Source organism: Stegostoma tigrinum, chromosome 20 (genome assembly GCF_030684315.1).
Source record: "Stegostoma tigrinum isolate sSteTig4 chromosome 20, sSteTig4.hap1, whole genome shotgun sequence".
Lineage (NCBI taxonomy): Eukaryota > Metazoa > Chordata > Chondrichthyes > Orectolobiformes > Stegostomatidae > Stegostoma > Stegostoma tigrinum.
Genome location: NC_081373.1, coordinates 44370469 through 44387349, shown reverse-complemented (window position 1 = coordinate 44387349; position 16881 = coordinate 44370469). Strand labels below are relative to the sequence as shown.

The window sequence follows — 16881 nt, the reverse complement described above, 5'->3', positions numbered from 1 at the left end:
CACCGCATTGATGGTCCTCCAGGCGCAGTTGATGTTGGTCTCTGTGTGCGTCCCATGAAACAGCCCGTAGAGCATGGAGTCCCACGTCACGGAGCTGCTCGGGATGAACCTCGACAAATACCACTGCATCCCCCTCCAGACCTCCTGCACATAGGCACACTTCAGAAGGAGGTAGTGATCGACAGTCTCGTCCCCCCGCGCAGCCACCTCGAGGGCAGCGTGCGGTGGCACAGAGATTCCGGGCATGCATAAAAAGGATCTCACTGGCAGAGCCCCTCTCACCGCCAGCCAAGCAATGTCCTTGTGCTTGTTTCAGACATTTTGTCACCGTTCTAAGCAACATCATCAGTGAGCCTCCAACAAAGCGCTGGTGTTATGTCCCGCTTTCTATTTATCCGTTTAGCTTTCCTTGGGTTGGTGATGTCATTTCCTGTTCTTTTTCTCAGAGGATGGTAGATTGATTTGGAGCCCATCTACCATCCCCTGAGAAAAAGAACAGGAAATGACATCACCAACCCAAGGAAACCTAAACAGATAAATAGAAAGCCAGACATAACACCAGCGCTTCGTTGGAGGCTCACTGATGTTACCTAGAATGGTGACAAAATGTCTGTAACTGGGCCCAACTGGTGCCTTCCCCAACTGGTCAGGGGGCCAATGGGGACTGTGAGGGAAGACGACTGCTGGGGTATTTTCTTTGCTTTTTTTTCCCCCCATCTTTGTTTTTTTTTCCTTTAGTTGGGGTACGTACCCCCTGGATAACCTGGAGCGGCTTGCGTTTCTGGGTAGGTGTATATGTTTGTTTTATTTTTTGTACATCTTAGGAATAAAGTATATTTTTTCAAAAAAAAGTGACTGTCTGAAAACTAACCTTCCAGCTCAGCGAGCAAACTCACATCCAGAACCTCAACCTGAGCTACAAATCTTCTCAAAACAGAAGCAATCATGTTTGAGAAACTGAAAGGACATAAGGTTGTCGAGTTTCCTGACCTACTTGGCCTGCATCTGATATTCTTTAAAGAAATTGATGGCAGGGATACTGGAGGTAATGGTGGTGGACCTTACAAACTTCCACAGATCCAGCAGAGGACTTGCTGAACTAGAAAACCACAAATATAATACTATTATTTAACAAAGGGGGAAGGTGGGAAATAGGAAGAAAAAAGGAAACTATAGGCCACTTAGGCAAAGATCAACCATTGGGAAAATATTAGAATCTTTGAGGTAATAGTAGAACATCTAGAAAATATACATAGTCAAGATTACTTTCCGAAAAGGAAATTATTTTTGACTTTTTTTATTTGAAATTCTTTGTGAATTCAATAAGCAGAACAAATAAAAAAAGAGGGCTAGCAAGAGATGCTGTGTACTTGGATCTCAAATGTTATTTGATCATATACTACAAAAAAAATTACTGTATTAAGTCAATTGCTTAGTGTTGGGGATAATATTTTAGCAGGAAGAGGAGTTGCTAACCACAGTGGAGATGGGCAATTTTCAAGTTGTAAACTGTAACATGTACAGTCTGAGATTAGAGCTGAGATTTCAATCATTTACATCCATTTTATTCCAGACAAATTTGATGACAAAGCTAGATTTTTTTAAAAAGTCTGCAAAAGGGAACAGATCGGTTAAGTTAAGTAGGCAAAATTTGGCAGATGGGTGCATAAGGGAAAATTTAATGTCGTCCACTTCAGTAAAAGTGATTAAATTCAAATTACGAAAACTGCAGAAAATCTGGGTACCCTTATACATGCATCACAGTAAATGGAGCAGAGCATAAAATGTACAGGAGTCTTGCTAGAATTGTACAGGGCATTGATAATATGTGGCCACACTTAAAGCGCAGTCTGCAATTTGGATCTCTTTAAGGAGGGATTTACGTACATTGTAAATAAGTCAGAAGGTTCCATGAACTGATTCATGTGATGAAGGTGCTCTTATTAGGAAAGACTAAACAGGCTGGGTCTGGGTTGGGAGACAAAGGTGATGTGGTATGTGCAGGAATGTGGTGTCAAAGGCTACAATCAGGTCAATCAAGATTTTGTTGATTGTGGAGCATGTTTGATAGGTCTAATGACCTATTCCTGCTTCCATAAAATTTATGGTTTTATGAGTCACACAATTGTTGCTTTCTCTGAAAACAGGCACGATCAGTGTTCTTCACACCCATCAGCTGTTTTGCCAATCTCATACAGGCTGTCAAAAAAATTCACAGAAAGAAATTCAGATTAAAACCAAAAAAATTCGCTCATTCAAGAGGTTTCCTGTGACATAGCCAATTTCCATTATCTTTTGGGTTTTTAATTTTAAAATATAACTAAGATAAATAAGTGAATGGTATAACATTGAGCTCCCTCTAATTCATTTCAAACAAGCTGTTTGATATACATGGTTACATTCTCAGAATCCAAAGATTGAAGTCTTGGGTTTGGGTTCACACATTCTAGTACATGATCAAGATTAACAATGAGAATGTTGCTCGCCAACATGGGACTGAAAAAAAAAGTGTTGTATTTAAATGCACACAGCATTTGAAAGGAGGTAAACGAGCTCATCATGCAGATTGAAACTGGCAGATACAATGTTGTAGTCATCACAAGGAGGGGATCAGGGCTGGGAACTAAATATCAAAGGAAACATATCCTATTGAAAATAACAAGTAGATGGACAGAGGGAATGGGTTTGCCTAGTTGGTAGGAAACCAAATTTTAAAAATCGATAGCAAAAAGAAATCTAGACCAGAAAGCACAGACCCTGTGTGGGTAGAGTTGAGGAACCACAAAAGGGAAAAAAGAAACCCTGATGGGAGTTACGTACAGACCCTCCAGGAGGAGTCAAGATGTAGGGCCAAAAATAAAATCAGGAGATAATGCTTTTCTTAAATACCTTTTCTATTACAATAATCATGAGGGATTTTAATATGCAGGTGAACTGGGAAATTCAGGTTGGTAGTTGACACCAAGAAAAGGAACTCATGGAATGTCAACACATGATTTCTTGGAGCAGCTGTGGTGGACCCTACTAGGGGCAGTGACCAGAATATGATAAAATTCACCATGCAGTTTGACAGGGAGAAACTGGAATCAGATGTAAGATAACAAAGTGTGGAGCTGGATGAACACAGCAGGCCAAGCAGCATCTCAGGAGCACAAAAGCTGACATTTCGGGCCTAGACCATCATCCAGCTCCACACTTTGTTATCTTGGATTCTCCAGCATCTGCAGTTCCCATTATCACTGGAATCAGATGTAGTTGTATTACAATTGAGTAAGGATAACTACAAAGATACAATAAGGAGCTGACCAGAGTTGACTGGAAGGGGATCCTAACTGGGAAGGCAGCGCAGCAGCAGTAGCAGGAGTTTGAGGATAATTCAGGAGGAATGAGAACAGTAGAAATTCATCCCAAGCAAGGTGAAATATATTAAGCGGAGGATGAGGCAACCATGGCTGATAAAGGGAGGTCAGGGATAATATAAAAGCGAAAGGAAGAACGTGCAATGTGGTGAAGATTAGTGGGAAGCCAGGGGATTGGGATGCTTTTAAAAACTGGCACAGTATCGGTAAAAAAGCAATAAAGTGGTGGAGATAAAATATGGAGGGTAAGTTGGTAATAAAGAAGATTGCAAGAGTTGAAAGTTTATTTAAAAAGTAAGAGAACCAACTGGACAACTGGAAAATGGAGGATGAAATGTTAGTAATAGGGAACAGAGAAATGGGGAACAAAGAAATGGCAGAGGAACTGAATAGGTACTTTATATCAGTTTCCATAATGGAAAACACCAGCAACATACCAGATCTTTGAGTGTCTGGGGCAGAGGGAAGTGTTGAGGCCATCAACAAGAAGAAAAGTTGCTGGGGAAGCTGGAAAGTCTGAAGGTGATTAAATCATCTGGACCTGATGGAATACACCTCAGTGCTGAAGAACAGCACAGAAGAGTCATTGGTGGTTATATTTCACGAATCACCGGAGTCAGAGAGAGTCCCAGAGTATTGGAAAAATGGCTAATGTAATACCACTGATTAAGAAGGGAGGGAGTCAGGATGCGAAATTATAAACCAGTTAGCCTGATCTCAGTCATTGGTAAGTGCATGGTAAAATAGGACTGAGTCAGTACAGTTTCATCAGGAGGCTGAATTCAAGTCTGTTAGAATTCCTTGATGTAATGAGCAGGTTAGACAAAGGACAGCTAGTGGATTTGATCTATTTGGAATTCCATAAGGCCTTTGACAAGGTGCCTCAGGAGGGTGCTACATAAGATCGAGCCCATAGTATTAGAGGCAGGGTGCTGATAGAGGATTGGCCGATTGACAAAAGGGATAGGGATTAAGACTGGCAGACTGGAGATAAAAAGGGATCTTTCTCAGGATGGCAGCCAGCTAGTCACTAGTGAAAATCTGCAGGGGTCAGTGTTGGGACCACAACTACTCACATTATACTTTAGTGATCTGTACAAAGGAACAGAGGACATTTTTGCCAACTTTATACATGGCACAGATAGTGGAGGAAAAAGAAGCAGGAGGGTGCAGAAGGACTTGGATTGGCATGGAGAGTGAGCAAAGAAGTAACAAAAGGAATACAATGTGTGGATGTGATATTATGCACTTTGGTAGGAAGAAAAATCATTTTCTAAATGGGGAAAAGACTTCAGATTTCTGAAGGATATAAAGACTTAGGAGTCATAGTTCGGGATTCTCTTAAGGTTAACATGCAAATTCAAATGGCAGTTAGGAAGGCAAACTCAATGATAACTTTCATTTCAAGAGAACAGGAATACAAGAGCAAGGGTGTTCTGCTGAGGCTGTATAAGACTCTGGTCAGACCACATTTGGAACATTGAGAGCAGTTTTGGGCTTAATATTTAAGGAAGGATGTGTTGGCCCTGTAAGGGGTCCAGAATGATCCTAGGGACAAAGGGTTCATCATACGAGGAATAGCTGAGGACTCTGTGCATTGGTACTCGGGAGTTTAGAAAAGGTGGGACGGCATCTCCTTGAAATGGACAGAATATGGAGAGGCCTGTATTGAACGGACATGGAGATAGGAGTAGGAAAGGTTAAGACCCAAAGACACAGCCTCAGAGAAGATGGCAGCATTTTAGTACAGAGATGAGGAAATTTCTTTAGCCAAGGGTAGCGACTCTGATGAACTCATTGCCACAGAAGGCTGTCAAAGCCAAGTCTTAGTGTATTTCAGACAGATATAAACCGGTTCTTGATTAGTAAGGGGATCAAGAGTTATGGAGAAAACTAGAGAATGTCAGAACAGACTTGACTGGCTGAATGGCCTAATTCGCCGAACTTTTAATGTCCTTATTGTCGGAATTGCATCCTTCAAATAAAAACAAAAAAAAAAAGTACTAAACCAAATCCCTGGGATTTTGTTTATTGTGCAATGGCTGTTTCATTTGCCATCATAACAGCAAGTCCCTTTCAAATTAAAATCATATCTGAAAAATTAATGAAATGGTACAGCAATTAGAAATGTTAATTTGCTAATGAACTTTAGCTTAAGTGAAAAATAAAATGGTATACTGCAAGAATAATCTGTGGTCAAAAAAATATTTAAAACAGAAGAGTTAGAAGAGTTTACAGATTCACGCAACATATGACTAGCTCACCATTGTCCATACTCTCTAGAGTAATGAAATATATTGCAGCCTTTTTAAAAGTTTGACTCAAGTCGTTTTCAATAATTATGTCAAAACTGTAAATTTGAATATTCAAAGATAAAATGAAAAGCAGTCAAAAATGGCAGATGCTGAACTGTCCGAGTGTTAAAAGTAGTCACCTTAGATGTTTGCTTCAATTTTGCAGCTTCAGTCAATTTTTCAAGTGTCTCCAATTCTGAAAATTGAAAACATTGTAAATCTTTACAACAGTTCAAACAGTAAAAGGCAGTTTGACTTTTTAAATTGGAGAAGTACTAAAGGATAGCATTTGATCATATTAAATATCAAGGATGTTACAAAAACAAGTTATAGGCTGGCAATTCATTTTTATGATCCCTTCAATAGTAGTGAGCTAACTTCCAACCACCTGACTGAGGTAGATCTCACCACTGCCAATGCATGTGCCAGACATGCAGTGCATTCAACTGATGTTACAGAACAACAATATACTGGTCAGCACAAATGTGCATTGACATTTAACATTACTGAACCAGGGCAAAAATATTTTGCTGAACTGCGAAGGCCAGTGGATGCAAAAGCTAGAAGATGTTGCCATTTGCCATTAGTCACTCAAGTCATGGAATATGCTGACTTTCATCCAGCCAAGTCCAGATTAAAGCTAAAGTCACACACAAACACCACCATGTCAATTGGGAAAGTTAAATTTAGTTAATAAATCTACAATTAAAATCCTCATTATAACAATCAAAATGATCACGTTACTATCAGCTTCTCAAAATTTGTCTTGTTCAAAAGCGTCCTTTTGTTTTCTAACCCAGTGTCTCACATTTGTAAAACCAGTACTTTCATAGGATTTGGGGGTTGATGGCAAGGCCAGGATTTGGTAACCATCCCTAACTGGCCAAGAAAGGAAGGGAGTCGCTTTTTTGAAACAGCTGTTGTTCATCTGGTGCAGGTACACCCACAGAATAATGTTTGAAAGGTAGTAAATTGTCTCAGCAATAGTGAAACAACAGCAATAAATCTCCAAATTAGGATGATGTGCATCTAAAAAAGGAAGTTTCAGCTACTGGTGTTCCCACAGATCTATGGCTTCAGTCCTTGAACACAGAAGTTAGATCATTGGATTGGAAGATGCATGATATATGGCACACATTGCGGCTTGGGTCTGAGTGGTGTGTTAAGGTTTTTGATTATTGTTGCAGCTGCAGTTATCTGTGCAAGTGAAAAGTATTTTATCATTTTCCGGTCTTGTGGATAAGTTTTGGGCAGCCAGGAGGTGAACTATTTGATGTAGAATTCAAAGCCTCTGACCTAAATGATACATTAATAGTATTTAGACAGTTGGTCCAGTTCAGTTTCTAGTCAATAGTGCAACATTCAACAATGGTAACACCAATGAACATGATGGGGATGTTCAAAGAATATACTTGTATTCGTGGACTGATACAGGAAGACATGGAAGCGTTGGGACACTTGCTGGATTAAGAAAAGTTTTCACCATGTGGTTTCTTGGGGGGGCGGGGGGGGGGGAATGGACTTAATGTATGATGTGGTTGTTCTGCTATTTACAGCATGTCAAATAATTTTCATTGAAACAAGAAAGCAGAAAAGTTTTAGGGGGAATAAGAATTATGGGGTTTATGGCCTTTAATTGCTAGAAACCTAGCTTTCGAAAGAGACTATAGGGTTAATGATTGCCAAGCCATACTTTCTGGACTTGATTTCTGTTTTCGTCGACCTAGGTGATCAGTAAAGAAAAAAAATCCAAAAGCCCACACAATGACCTTTAATTTTCTAAAATAAACTGCTTGTGTTTCTGGCTAACTTTCACTTGCACCCTAATGTTTCCCTCATTAAATTATTTGGACAGGTTATTTATATAAAAAAAACAAAAAACGACCATTCGTCTTAACTGTACAAATGCAAGTGGTAGGTATGTGCTCTTTAATCTAAGACTATGATACAGTTCTAGGTCAGTCAACTAGAAGATAGTGGCTTGGTCCCTTAGAATCTCACTTGCTTGTTGCAATTAGTTCATTCGGTTAATTCTGAAATAGTCCCTTAAACTTTTTCCACTTCACCTCTATTGACCTTTCCTTGAAACTAAATTTGCAAATTCAGTTTAGTCAGCTCTGCTTTTATATTTGCCCTTTAGCATTTATAAAATAATTTCCATTGATCCATAGTTGATTTTCAGACTTGATGGTAGTGGTAATGTGGGAGATATGCTAGGTCAAGAGGTTATAGATTGTCTAACACAATCCTGCTGCTGCTGATAGAACTAGCTACTTACCACTGGGTATCAGTGGTGCTATGAGCTAAGTCTATACATTTAGCACAGTGGTATTGCCACACAACATGGAAGGTATCCTCAATATGAAGGTGGTATTTGCACTGTGGCCACTCCTACCAACATCATTTTCAGACATATCTGCAGCAGGTAGACCAGCAAAGATGAAGTCAAGTAGCCTTTTCCTTCTGGTTGTTCCTTCATCACTCGCTGCAGAATCAGTCCAGCAGTTATGTCCTTCAAGACTCAGCTAATTTAGTATGGAGTGATGCTCCAAACCACTCTTAGCAATTGACATTAAAGTTCCCCAACAAGAGTACATTCAATACTTTTGCCATCGTCAGGTGTTTCTTCCAAGTGACATTCAACATGCACTGATTTAGCCAAGGTGAAATTGTTGGTGGTAGTTATCAGGTGACCTAATGCCATTAGATTTCAAGTGGCCCACTGTTACTGTTGAGGCCATCCAGGTCTAAACACCACCTCTAGCAAGTCTGTCCTGCCGGTGGAACAGAAAACGCCCAAGGATGTTAATGGTGGCATCTGGGATTATAGAGTCACACTCAATGGAATTCCACCTCATAGACCAACAATGTCAGGTTGTTGCTGAGCTGGTCTGCAGGGCAACTCTTCCAATTTTGAAAGAAACCCACAGAAAGGACCTTGCAGGACCAATAGGGCTGCGCTTCCCTTTAGAGATACTTCAGTCACTATCTGTTGGTCTGTTCAATTGCATTACTTTGCATCAAACAGCTACAAAGTCTTTAAACAGGTCATTTCAGACAATCAACCTCATTGCTTTTGGTCAGGAGGTACACAGACAGACTTGGTGAGTGAGACAAATTTCTATCCTTAAACAAATAAGAAAAGAAACAAACATTAATGAAATAGTCATAATGAAGCGAGCTTTTTAATTCCAGATATTATGGAATTCAAATCTCATCAACTGCCACAGTGAGATAATGGGAACTGCAGATGCTGGAGAATCCGTGATAACAAAGTGTAGAGCTGAACGAACATAACAGGCCAAGCAGCACCTTAGGAGCACAAAATGATGAAGGGTCTAGGCCCGAAACGTCAGCTTTTGTGCTCCTAAAATGCTGCTTGGCCTGCTGTGTTTGCCCAGCTCCACACTTTGTTATTTGCCACAGTGAGATTTGAACTCACCCTCCCAAGCCTTAGCCTGGAGTACTGGATCACTCACCCAGTGACGTGACCAGAATACTACCGTTATAATGATGCTCATTGTCAGTCATTCCCTTTAGTTCACTACCATGGATGACTGAAATATGATGGCTGAAGCCTCAATAATCCCTGCCCACTATTTTAATATCCTAAGATAAGTGCCAACTGGATCTGGTGCTTTTTCACTATTGAAAGACAACAAACCCTTAATACTTCCCATCTTGCAATATTTATCGCAAATATTTTACACTTTTCCTCTCCTTAATCATACCACAAGCCCTCTTGCATAAAGACTGCCACAATATGTTTGAGATCCTACACACATTCTCCACTTTTTAGTCCCCAGTAGGCTTTAAACGTTCCTTAAATATCCTCTCCCTAGTTATGCATTTACAATATTTTGATTTTATTTACCAGCATTTTTCATTGCTTAAGCTCTTTAAATTTTAACCTTGCATTTTCTGTACTGTTATAGAGTATTTTCAGTATTAATTTGTACCTGACACAAGTTTACTAAGTTAGTTCACATCTAAGCACCTTGTTATTCACTGAGCTCTAAAATTTAGCAAGATGCCACTTTTTCTTCATTGGATCATTTACTCTAATCACTTGCCAGTGATAATGAAATCTCCTCCTTGAATAATCCCAATTGCTCTGAAACCAAGTTGCCTTTAAGTATCAGCTTCCCATCCACTTCTCAGCCTAGTAATATTGGACTTTCCCCCAATTAGAACCTTTAACCCCATTTTTTTCCCCTATCTTTTCTCATCATTTGGTTAGATTTATCACATACAAGGCTGAGAGAGCCCAAAGAAAAAAAAGTTTGAACATTATTAGATGCAAAATCTTTTGCAGTAAGGAACTAATTAATAATTATTTTACAGTCCATCCCTCACGGTTGTTAAGGTGGTGGTGAGCTGCTTCTTGAACTGTTGCAGTCCATGTGCTGTAAGTAGATCCACAATGCCACTGTTGAATGAATTATAGGATTTGATCCACTGACAGTGAAGGTACAGTGATGTATTTTCAGGTCAGGATAGTAGGTGGCTTGGAGGGAACTTGCAGTTGGTTGTCCAACATATTAGTTGACTTTATCCTTCTAGATACCGATAGTGGGTTTGGAAAGTGATGTTGAATGTATGTCTTGTACATGGTGCACTTCTGCTACTCAGATTTATGGATATGCCTTCAATGCTCTCAAACTGCGAGTGTTGTTAGAGCTATTCATCCAGGCTCATATGTTGTAGATGTTAGAGAGATCTGGGGAGTCAGGAGGTAAGAGTTACATGATGCAGTACACCTAACCTCTGACCTGCTGAATGTATTTGGCGAGTGCAGTTCAGTTCAATTCAATATTAATAGTGGGGGGGGGTGAAGAACAAGTGAGGTAAAGCCATTGAATGCTCAGGGAAGATGAGAAGGTGGTCTCTTATTGGAGATGGGTTCACCTGGTATTTTGTGGTATGAATTATGAACAAACACTGCTAACTGACTGGTTTGGTTCTCCCTCTAGCACAACTCTAATATAGACCTTCTTAGTACTCTCTTTCCATTTAAAATAATGATTTCTTTCCATTTTCCCTACCCAAAGACATGCTGCCATGAACACAAGGCAGCATTTGACAATGTGTAGAATCAAGGAGTGCTGGCAAAATTGAAATCAACAGTAAATCAGTAGAAAGCTCATTATTGGTTGGAGTTATACCTAGTACTGGAGATATATATTTGTGCTTGTGGCTGAAATCATGTTAGCCCTAGGACATTGGTGCGGCAGTTCCTCGGAGTAGTGTTCTCAGTCTAAATTTTCATTTGTTTGTGTCCTTGCCTCCGTCACAAGGTCAGAATTAGGAACGATCACTGCGCAACCAGTGTTCAGCATCATTTGCAAGTCAAATACTGAAGTAGTCAGTGAGAGTCCATATGCAGCAAGACCTGTTTAAATGGAGGTTTGGGCTGAAAACCGGCAAGCCAACCAAATTGCCAGTCAATGACTTGTTCTATTTAGAGACGCAACCTAAAATCTGCCCTTGACACTCAATATCATAACCAATGAGTCCACTAGTATGAAAATCCTCAAGAGATTGACCATTTGCAAAAATATGAACTCACCAGCCATAAAATTCTAAGCCACAAAAGGACAGAGATTGGGAATTCTGCAGTGGGGAATTTATGTTGCAACTTGTACACAATCCAAGACAAAGAAGAAAGGCACAAAATCAGTATTCACCATTTACCTAAATAGATGCAGCTCCAACAAACACAAGAAGCTTAATATCATCAACCTGAAACAAAGGCCCATCTAATATCTTCAGCATTAACTTCCTCCACCAGGTAGGGGGAGCATTATGTAGTATGTCCAAAAAGTTTGGTTTCCCTCCAAGCTGCGCACCATCTGGACTTAAAGTTACATCACTTCCTCCAATCAGGAGATCAAAATCCCAAATCTTCCCAAGAATACAGCTGGTGCACCTTCCTACCCTCAAACCCAACCGCAACAGCTAAGATGACAGCTCATAGCCGCCTTCAACTGCAATTATGGATGTAAACAAATGTTGGCCTTGCCAGCAATGCCTACAACCCATGAAAAATTAAAGAAAAAAGAAAAAGAGAGATTGACTTCCGTACATTATGTTTCTTCCATCCCCTTTATGCCCAACCATATAACTTAAGTTTTTTTTTGTAGCCTATTTACAACAAATCTTCAAATGTGGATGTTATACACCGTCCGTTTACACAATTGACACAAAGTATACAGCATAGAAATATATGAGTTCTAAAAGACCCCATTATTGTCTTAATCTGTTCTATTATTATAGCAAGAAACCGGTAAAAGGATGACTATCTAGGCAGTAACTTGCTGACATATTAGCATTGCTTATAACACATATGGTTGATAAGTGCGCCATCATAGTGTTTCAGAAACTAGAAATTTCTGGAAACACAAAGAAGACTGTCGCAGCAAGTTAAAGGAAGAGATTCCCAATTCAAATATAACCTCCAAAATGGAACAAAAAAACGTACCATTTCAGTTTATTTATCCTGTCCTAAACTGCTTTATCTTCTGGTTCCTAATGTTCCCAAATATTAATACCTCACTTTATATATTGGAAAAATATGCATTTTCAAAATCCCCAATTATTTACAAATTACCAACTTGCAATTTCTCCACCGATATTATGATGGTGTTGATCCATGCAAACTCTTTCATTCCCACACCAAACTTTCACCCAAGCAATAACCTTTTGACATGCCTATTCTTACACTGATTAGCATGCAGTTGAGGCATTAATTCCACCGTGTTCATGAGGTACATTTTAAGATTTAGTCTCAAACTGTAGGTATTTCCTCATTAGGTCCACCTTGCTTTTGTTGCTCTTATCTTTGGTCCTAAAATTGACCAGGATTACTAGATCTTTCTCCAACCCCTTTTTCCAAGTTTCTGTCCAGTTCTTCTGCACCACATAGGCAATATAATCTTCATATTTGTGACTTCAGAGGAAACCGCCTGCCTTCATTGTAGAATCGCTCAAGGATTCCTTTCAACTTTCCTATTCTGCACTGTTTTTGTCCTAAAAAAGTTGTCTTATTTACTAGTAACAAATGTTTCTAAAGTTCAGTCTGTAGAATCCTGCAAAATAGATCAACATCAAAATGCTTTATTATAGTGCAATTTTGTTTTGCCTAAAAAAAAACTTACCAAAAGTTTTCTTCTTCAGTGTTTCTTGTGTTTGGTTAAGCTGTTGAGTGACACAAGCCAAATTAGCTTCCAGAAGCATAATTGCTTCCTGAGTTTCGGGAGCAGTTGCTAGATGGTGATGAATCATTTCAGCTTGTTTCTTAATTTCAGCTACATCTGGTTCCAACAAGTTGATGCATTTTACAACTTTAGTTTTAAACAAACTCTCCTGTTTTGGAAAAGTAGAAAGATTGCAGAATTACAGTTGCAAATCACTGGATTAGAAAATGTAATTTTTTCAGACACTAAATGTCTATTAAACGTGCATATGATGTTAATGTGCTGGCTAAAAACTCAGGATTTAATTGTTCACATTTGAAAATTAAATTAACTTTGCCCATTTTGTGACCAAAATCCATCCAATGGAATGGAGGTGCACATGATTAAGTTAGTAGCCAGTGGAATCTTCTGCCTTTTGTTTCCAGACCTCAAATCTGCCAGTTTTACATACAATAACCCCAAAAAGTCAGTTACCTTCATTCAACTGTCCCTAAATCAAGATGGACTGATAATTTTTAAAAAAGACAAAAATCAGTGTGCCTTTTATAATTAAGTAAGTAGCAGACAATGCACATTCTGGAGGCTACTGGGGGGAAAAAAAAGACAAACATTGACCTTCACACAGTTACCAGCAAACAAATGGTGAGGAATTGAAATGGTACTTGAATAAATATTTTTCAGCTCTTTCCCAGTCAAATACATGCTCGTGGCTGAGGAGATCATCATTACACGATGTCCTAAATACAATACAACATTGCAGTTATTAGAAGAGTTGAAAATTTGGAGTGAATATCTGAAGATCATTAGCAGTGGCAGGATAGAATCAAAATCCCCGCAGCATAGAAACAGGTCATTCAGCCCATTAAGGCTACACTGACCCTCAAAGGAGCATCACACCCAGACACCTCCCCACAACCAATCTCCTGCAACCGGAAATTGCTCATAGTGTTTAGGAATGTGCAGGTTAGGTGGGTTAGCCATGGCCTGATTTCTTTTTCCCTTCGTAACCTCCAGAATGTGCCTTATCTGCCACCCAATTAACCAAAGGCACACACAAATGTCCGTGAAATATGTCATACAACGTACTGGAAGCCTGTCCTGCAGTACACAATCTGTCTGCATGCACACACAGTGTGAAGAAGTCTGATAAACTGTGTGGAAAACCAATATAGTGGCAGCAACAATATCTCATTCACCCAACATGGGGAGATCTTAAATTGTTTTGAACGCTACACCTCTTGTTTGTTAAATAAAATTTGCTGGACGAAAACATGGCAACCCCATATCATAGGGTGCAAACGTGCTACCTTTTTTTCCCCTCAGATATTCAAGCAACACATTAAAAGAACAAAAGAAAAATACTACTTCAAATAATCATACTCTTGCATTATGTGGGCCTTACTTAGGACCAGCAGATGAGAGGTTTCCCCAGCTGAGAGAGTGAACAAAGCGGGAGCTTTCAACAGATGATCCCTGAAGTGGTGCTAATGACTCAACAGTCACCTCACATAAGCAACAATATCCATAATCAAAATGATAGGAACTCTCATTTAATTTGAAACTAACTAATCCAGGAATACTGTTTTACAACTAAATCTGCTGGTCCTGAAAAATAGTTTAATTGGTACTTTGTCTGAAGCCATGTTTTAGTCTGGCAAGCAGCATTTTTCTGATAACATTCAGAATTTCTGAAGGGTCCTGACCCAAAATGTCAGCTTTCTTGGTCCTGATACTGGCCAGCCTGCTGTGTTCCTCCAGCCTAGAACCTTCATCAGTCTGATGAAGGGTCCAGGCCCAAAACGTCAGCTTTGGTGCTCCCAAGATGCTGCTTGACCTTTTGTGTTCATCCAGCTTCACACTTTATCTTGGATTCTCCAGCATCTGCAGTTCCCACTACCTGTGTTCCTCCAGCTCCACTTCACTAGGCATTGGTTTCACAGACTCATGAATTCATGTGCATATTTTTGAATTTTAAATTTGTCCTTTGATTGTAAACTCCTTCCTGCTTTGCTTTTGTGCACGTCTGCATTGCGATGAATATGCCTGAGATTTGAATGCAAGAACATACCCTTTTTTTATTAAACCCTCAGGAGAATTTAGAACCATACAAAAAACTTACAGCACAGGAGACGATTCAGCCTATAGTGTCTGCCCCTAGCTGAGTAAACTAGCCACATACTAATTCCACTTACAAGCGCCTAGTCTGTAAACCTTGTAAGTTACAACACTTTAGATGCAGCTTAAAGTTCCTTTTGAGGGTTTCCATGTGACCAGCTGAACTAGACAGCAAATTCCACACATCTACTACCCTCTTGTTCCCAGTAACCTGTGTTCCAGAATACATCTTTGCAGTCTTGCCTATCCTCATTGTTTTGTACACCTCAAATAAGTTGCCCCTCACCTTCCACTGTCTGAAGGAAACAACCCTAACTGAGCCAATCTTTATACATACCTGCAATTTTCAAGCCCTGATAACATTTTTGCAAGTTTCCTTTATAAACTCTCCAAAGCAATATGCCCCTATGCCTCATGTGTCCAAAACAAATGCACAAAACTCCGTCTATCCCTTAAGTAGTGTCCTGCGTACTTCCAGCGCTACATCCAGTTCTTCAATGCCGTACCCAATGCCGCATTGCATCCCATATGCTGCTTTGCCACCTTTTATCTATTTGATGGCGGCTCACTGGTTACTTATTTCGTCAGGGCCTGGGTTCAATTCCATCCTTGGGCAAATGTCTGGAGTATGCACATGTCTGCATGGGCTTCCTCTAGGTGCTCTGGTTTCTTCCCACAGTCCAAAGATGCGCAGGTTAGGTGGATTAGCCATGCTAAATTGCCTATTGTGTACAGGGATGTGTGGGCTAGTTGGGTCAGCCATGGGAAAATTCAGGATTACATGGGTGGGGTGGGATACTCTTCCACTGGGTTGGTGTGGACTGAGTGGGCTTCCACACAGAGGGATTCTATAATTCTTTGATTATCTAATTGCTCGCAACAAGAAGCAGTAACACTAGAACGCACATGTCATCATTAATAGCTTCACCGCACTTTATATTGGAATGTGTCAGGAACAGGCAATTAGACAAATCATTTAACAAGATCAAGGACAACTCTCAAAAACTGCTAGATGAGCCAGTTGAAATGATTAAACAAAACAGATTTGGATAAAGTTGAACATTAGGTCCCAATAAGCAAGAGTATTTTGGATTTGTGGAAACTATTTAACCAATATACAGCACAGAAGACTCTCTACAGCACATATTTTCAGTTGAAAATAAGTGAAAGAAAACACTACATACCGGATTGCCATCTAGTTCAGCATTGACTTCAGTAATGGAATCTTCATTCTGGTCAATAGCAACACATGCCTTGACCAAATTTTTAAAGATTTCATTGCGCTGTTCAATTCTGTCCTCAGTTAACCGATTTTCTTCTTTTTCTCTACATATTAAAAAAGGTTAAATGAATTCATTGGATACTCAAGATGTTGGAAATCTATGAGGGTGGGCAGCAAATGGAAAATGCTCAAAACTGAGAGAGCAATAATGCGCTACAAAGAACATAAAATAGGTTAAGTGAGGGCCTGCACTCTGAACGTGTGAAAATTAGGGAGGTACACAGGCATCTGGAAGTGGGAGAAAATCTTATGGAGGAGCAGGACTTATTTTTTTAAAAAAGAGAAATGAAACATTTAAAAAAAGTAGGCAGACAGCAATCAAGACATTAAACAAAAAAAAAGTCGCAAATAGCTATGAATGAGGTTTGAATTATTTTTTAAATATAGTGATACGTACCCAAACCAGGTTTTGAAAGTATGAAACATTATAAAATTAGGACTTGGTTAAAGCTTAGAATTACTGATAAAAAGTCTGGAAATGGCCTTAAGAAAACAGGTGCTGTTCTTGAAACTTGCACCATTCCATTGAAACTTATGGAAGGTCAAATGTCGAATAGGTCACAATGGTGAGCATTCATAATTCTTGTTTATATTTTGCAGACAGACCACACCGATTTTTATACAAATTGGACAAA

General features: G+C 39.5%; 1 protein-coding gene across 2 annotated transcripts in view; it reads right to left on the bottom strand.

Annotated features, from left to right (window-relative positions):
• The window catches only part of kif20bb (kinesin family member 20Bb), an 87201-nt gene that overhangs the window by 37701 nt on the left and 32619 nt on the right, over positions 1 to 16881 (bottom strand). For both annotated transcript variants that reach the window (XM_048550618.2, XM_048550620.2), the window contains exons 15-17: positions 16149 to 16290; positions 12811 to 13018; positions 5794 to 5849 (exon numbers count right to left, since the gene is read on the bottom strand). In XM_048550618.2, the coding sequence (XP_048406575.2) occupies positions 5794 to 5849; positions 12811 to 13018; positions 16149 to 16290 (406 nt within the window). The remainder of the gene's footprint in view (positions 1 to 5793; positions 5850 to 12810; positions 13019 to 16148; positions 16291 to 16881) is intronic.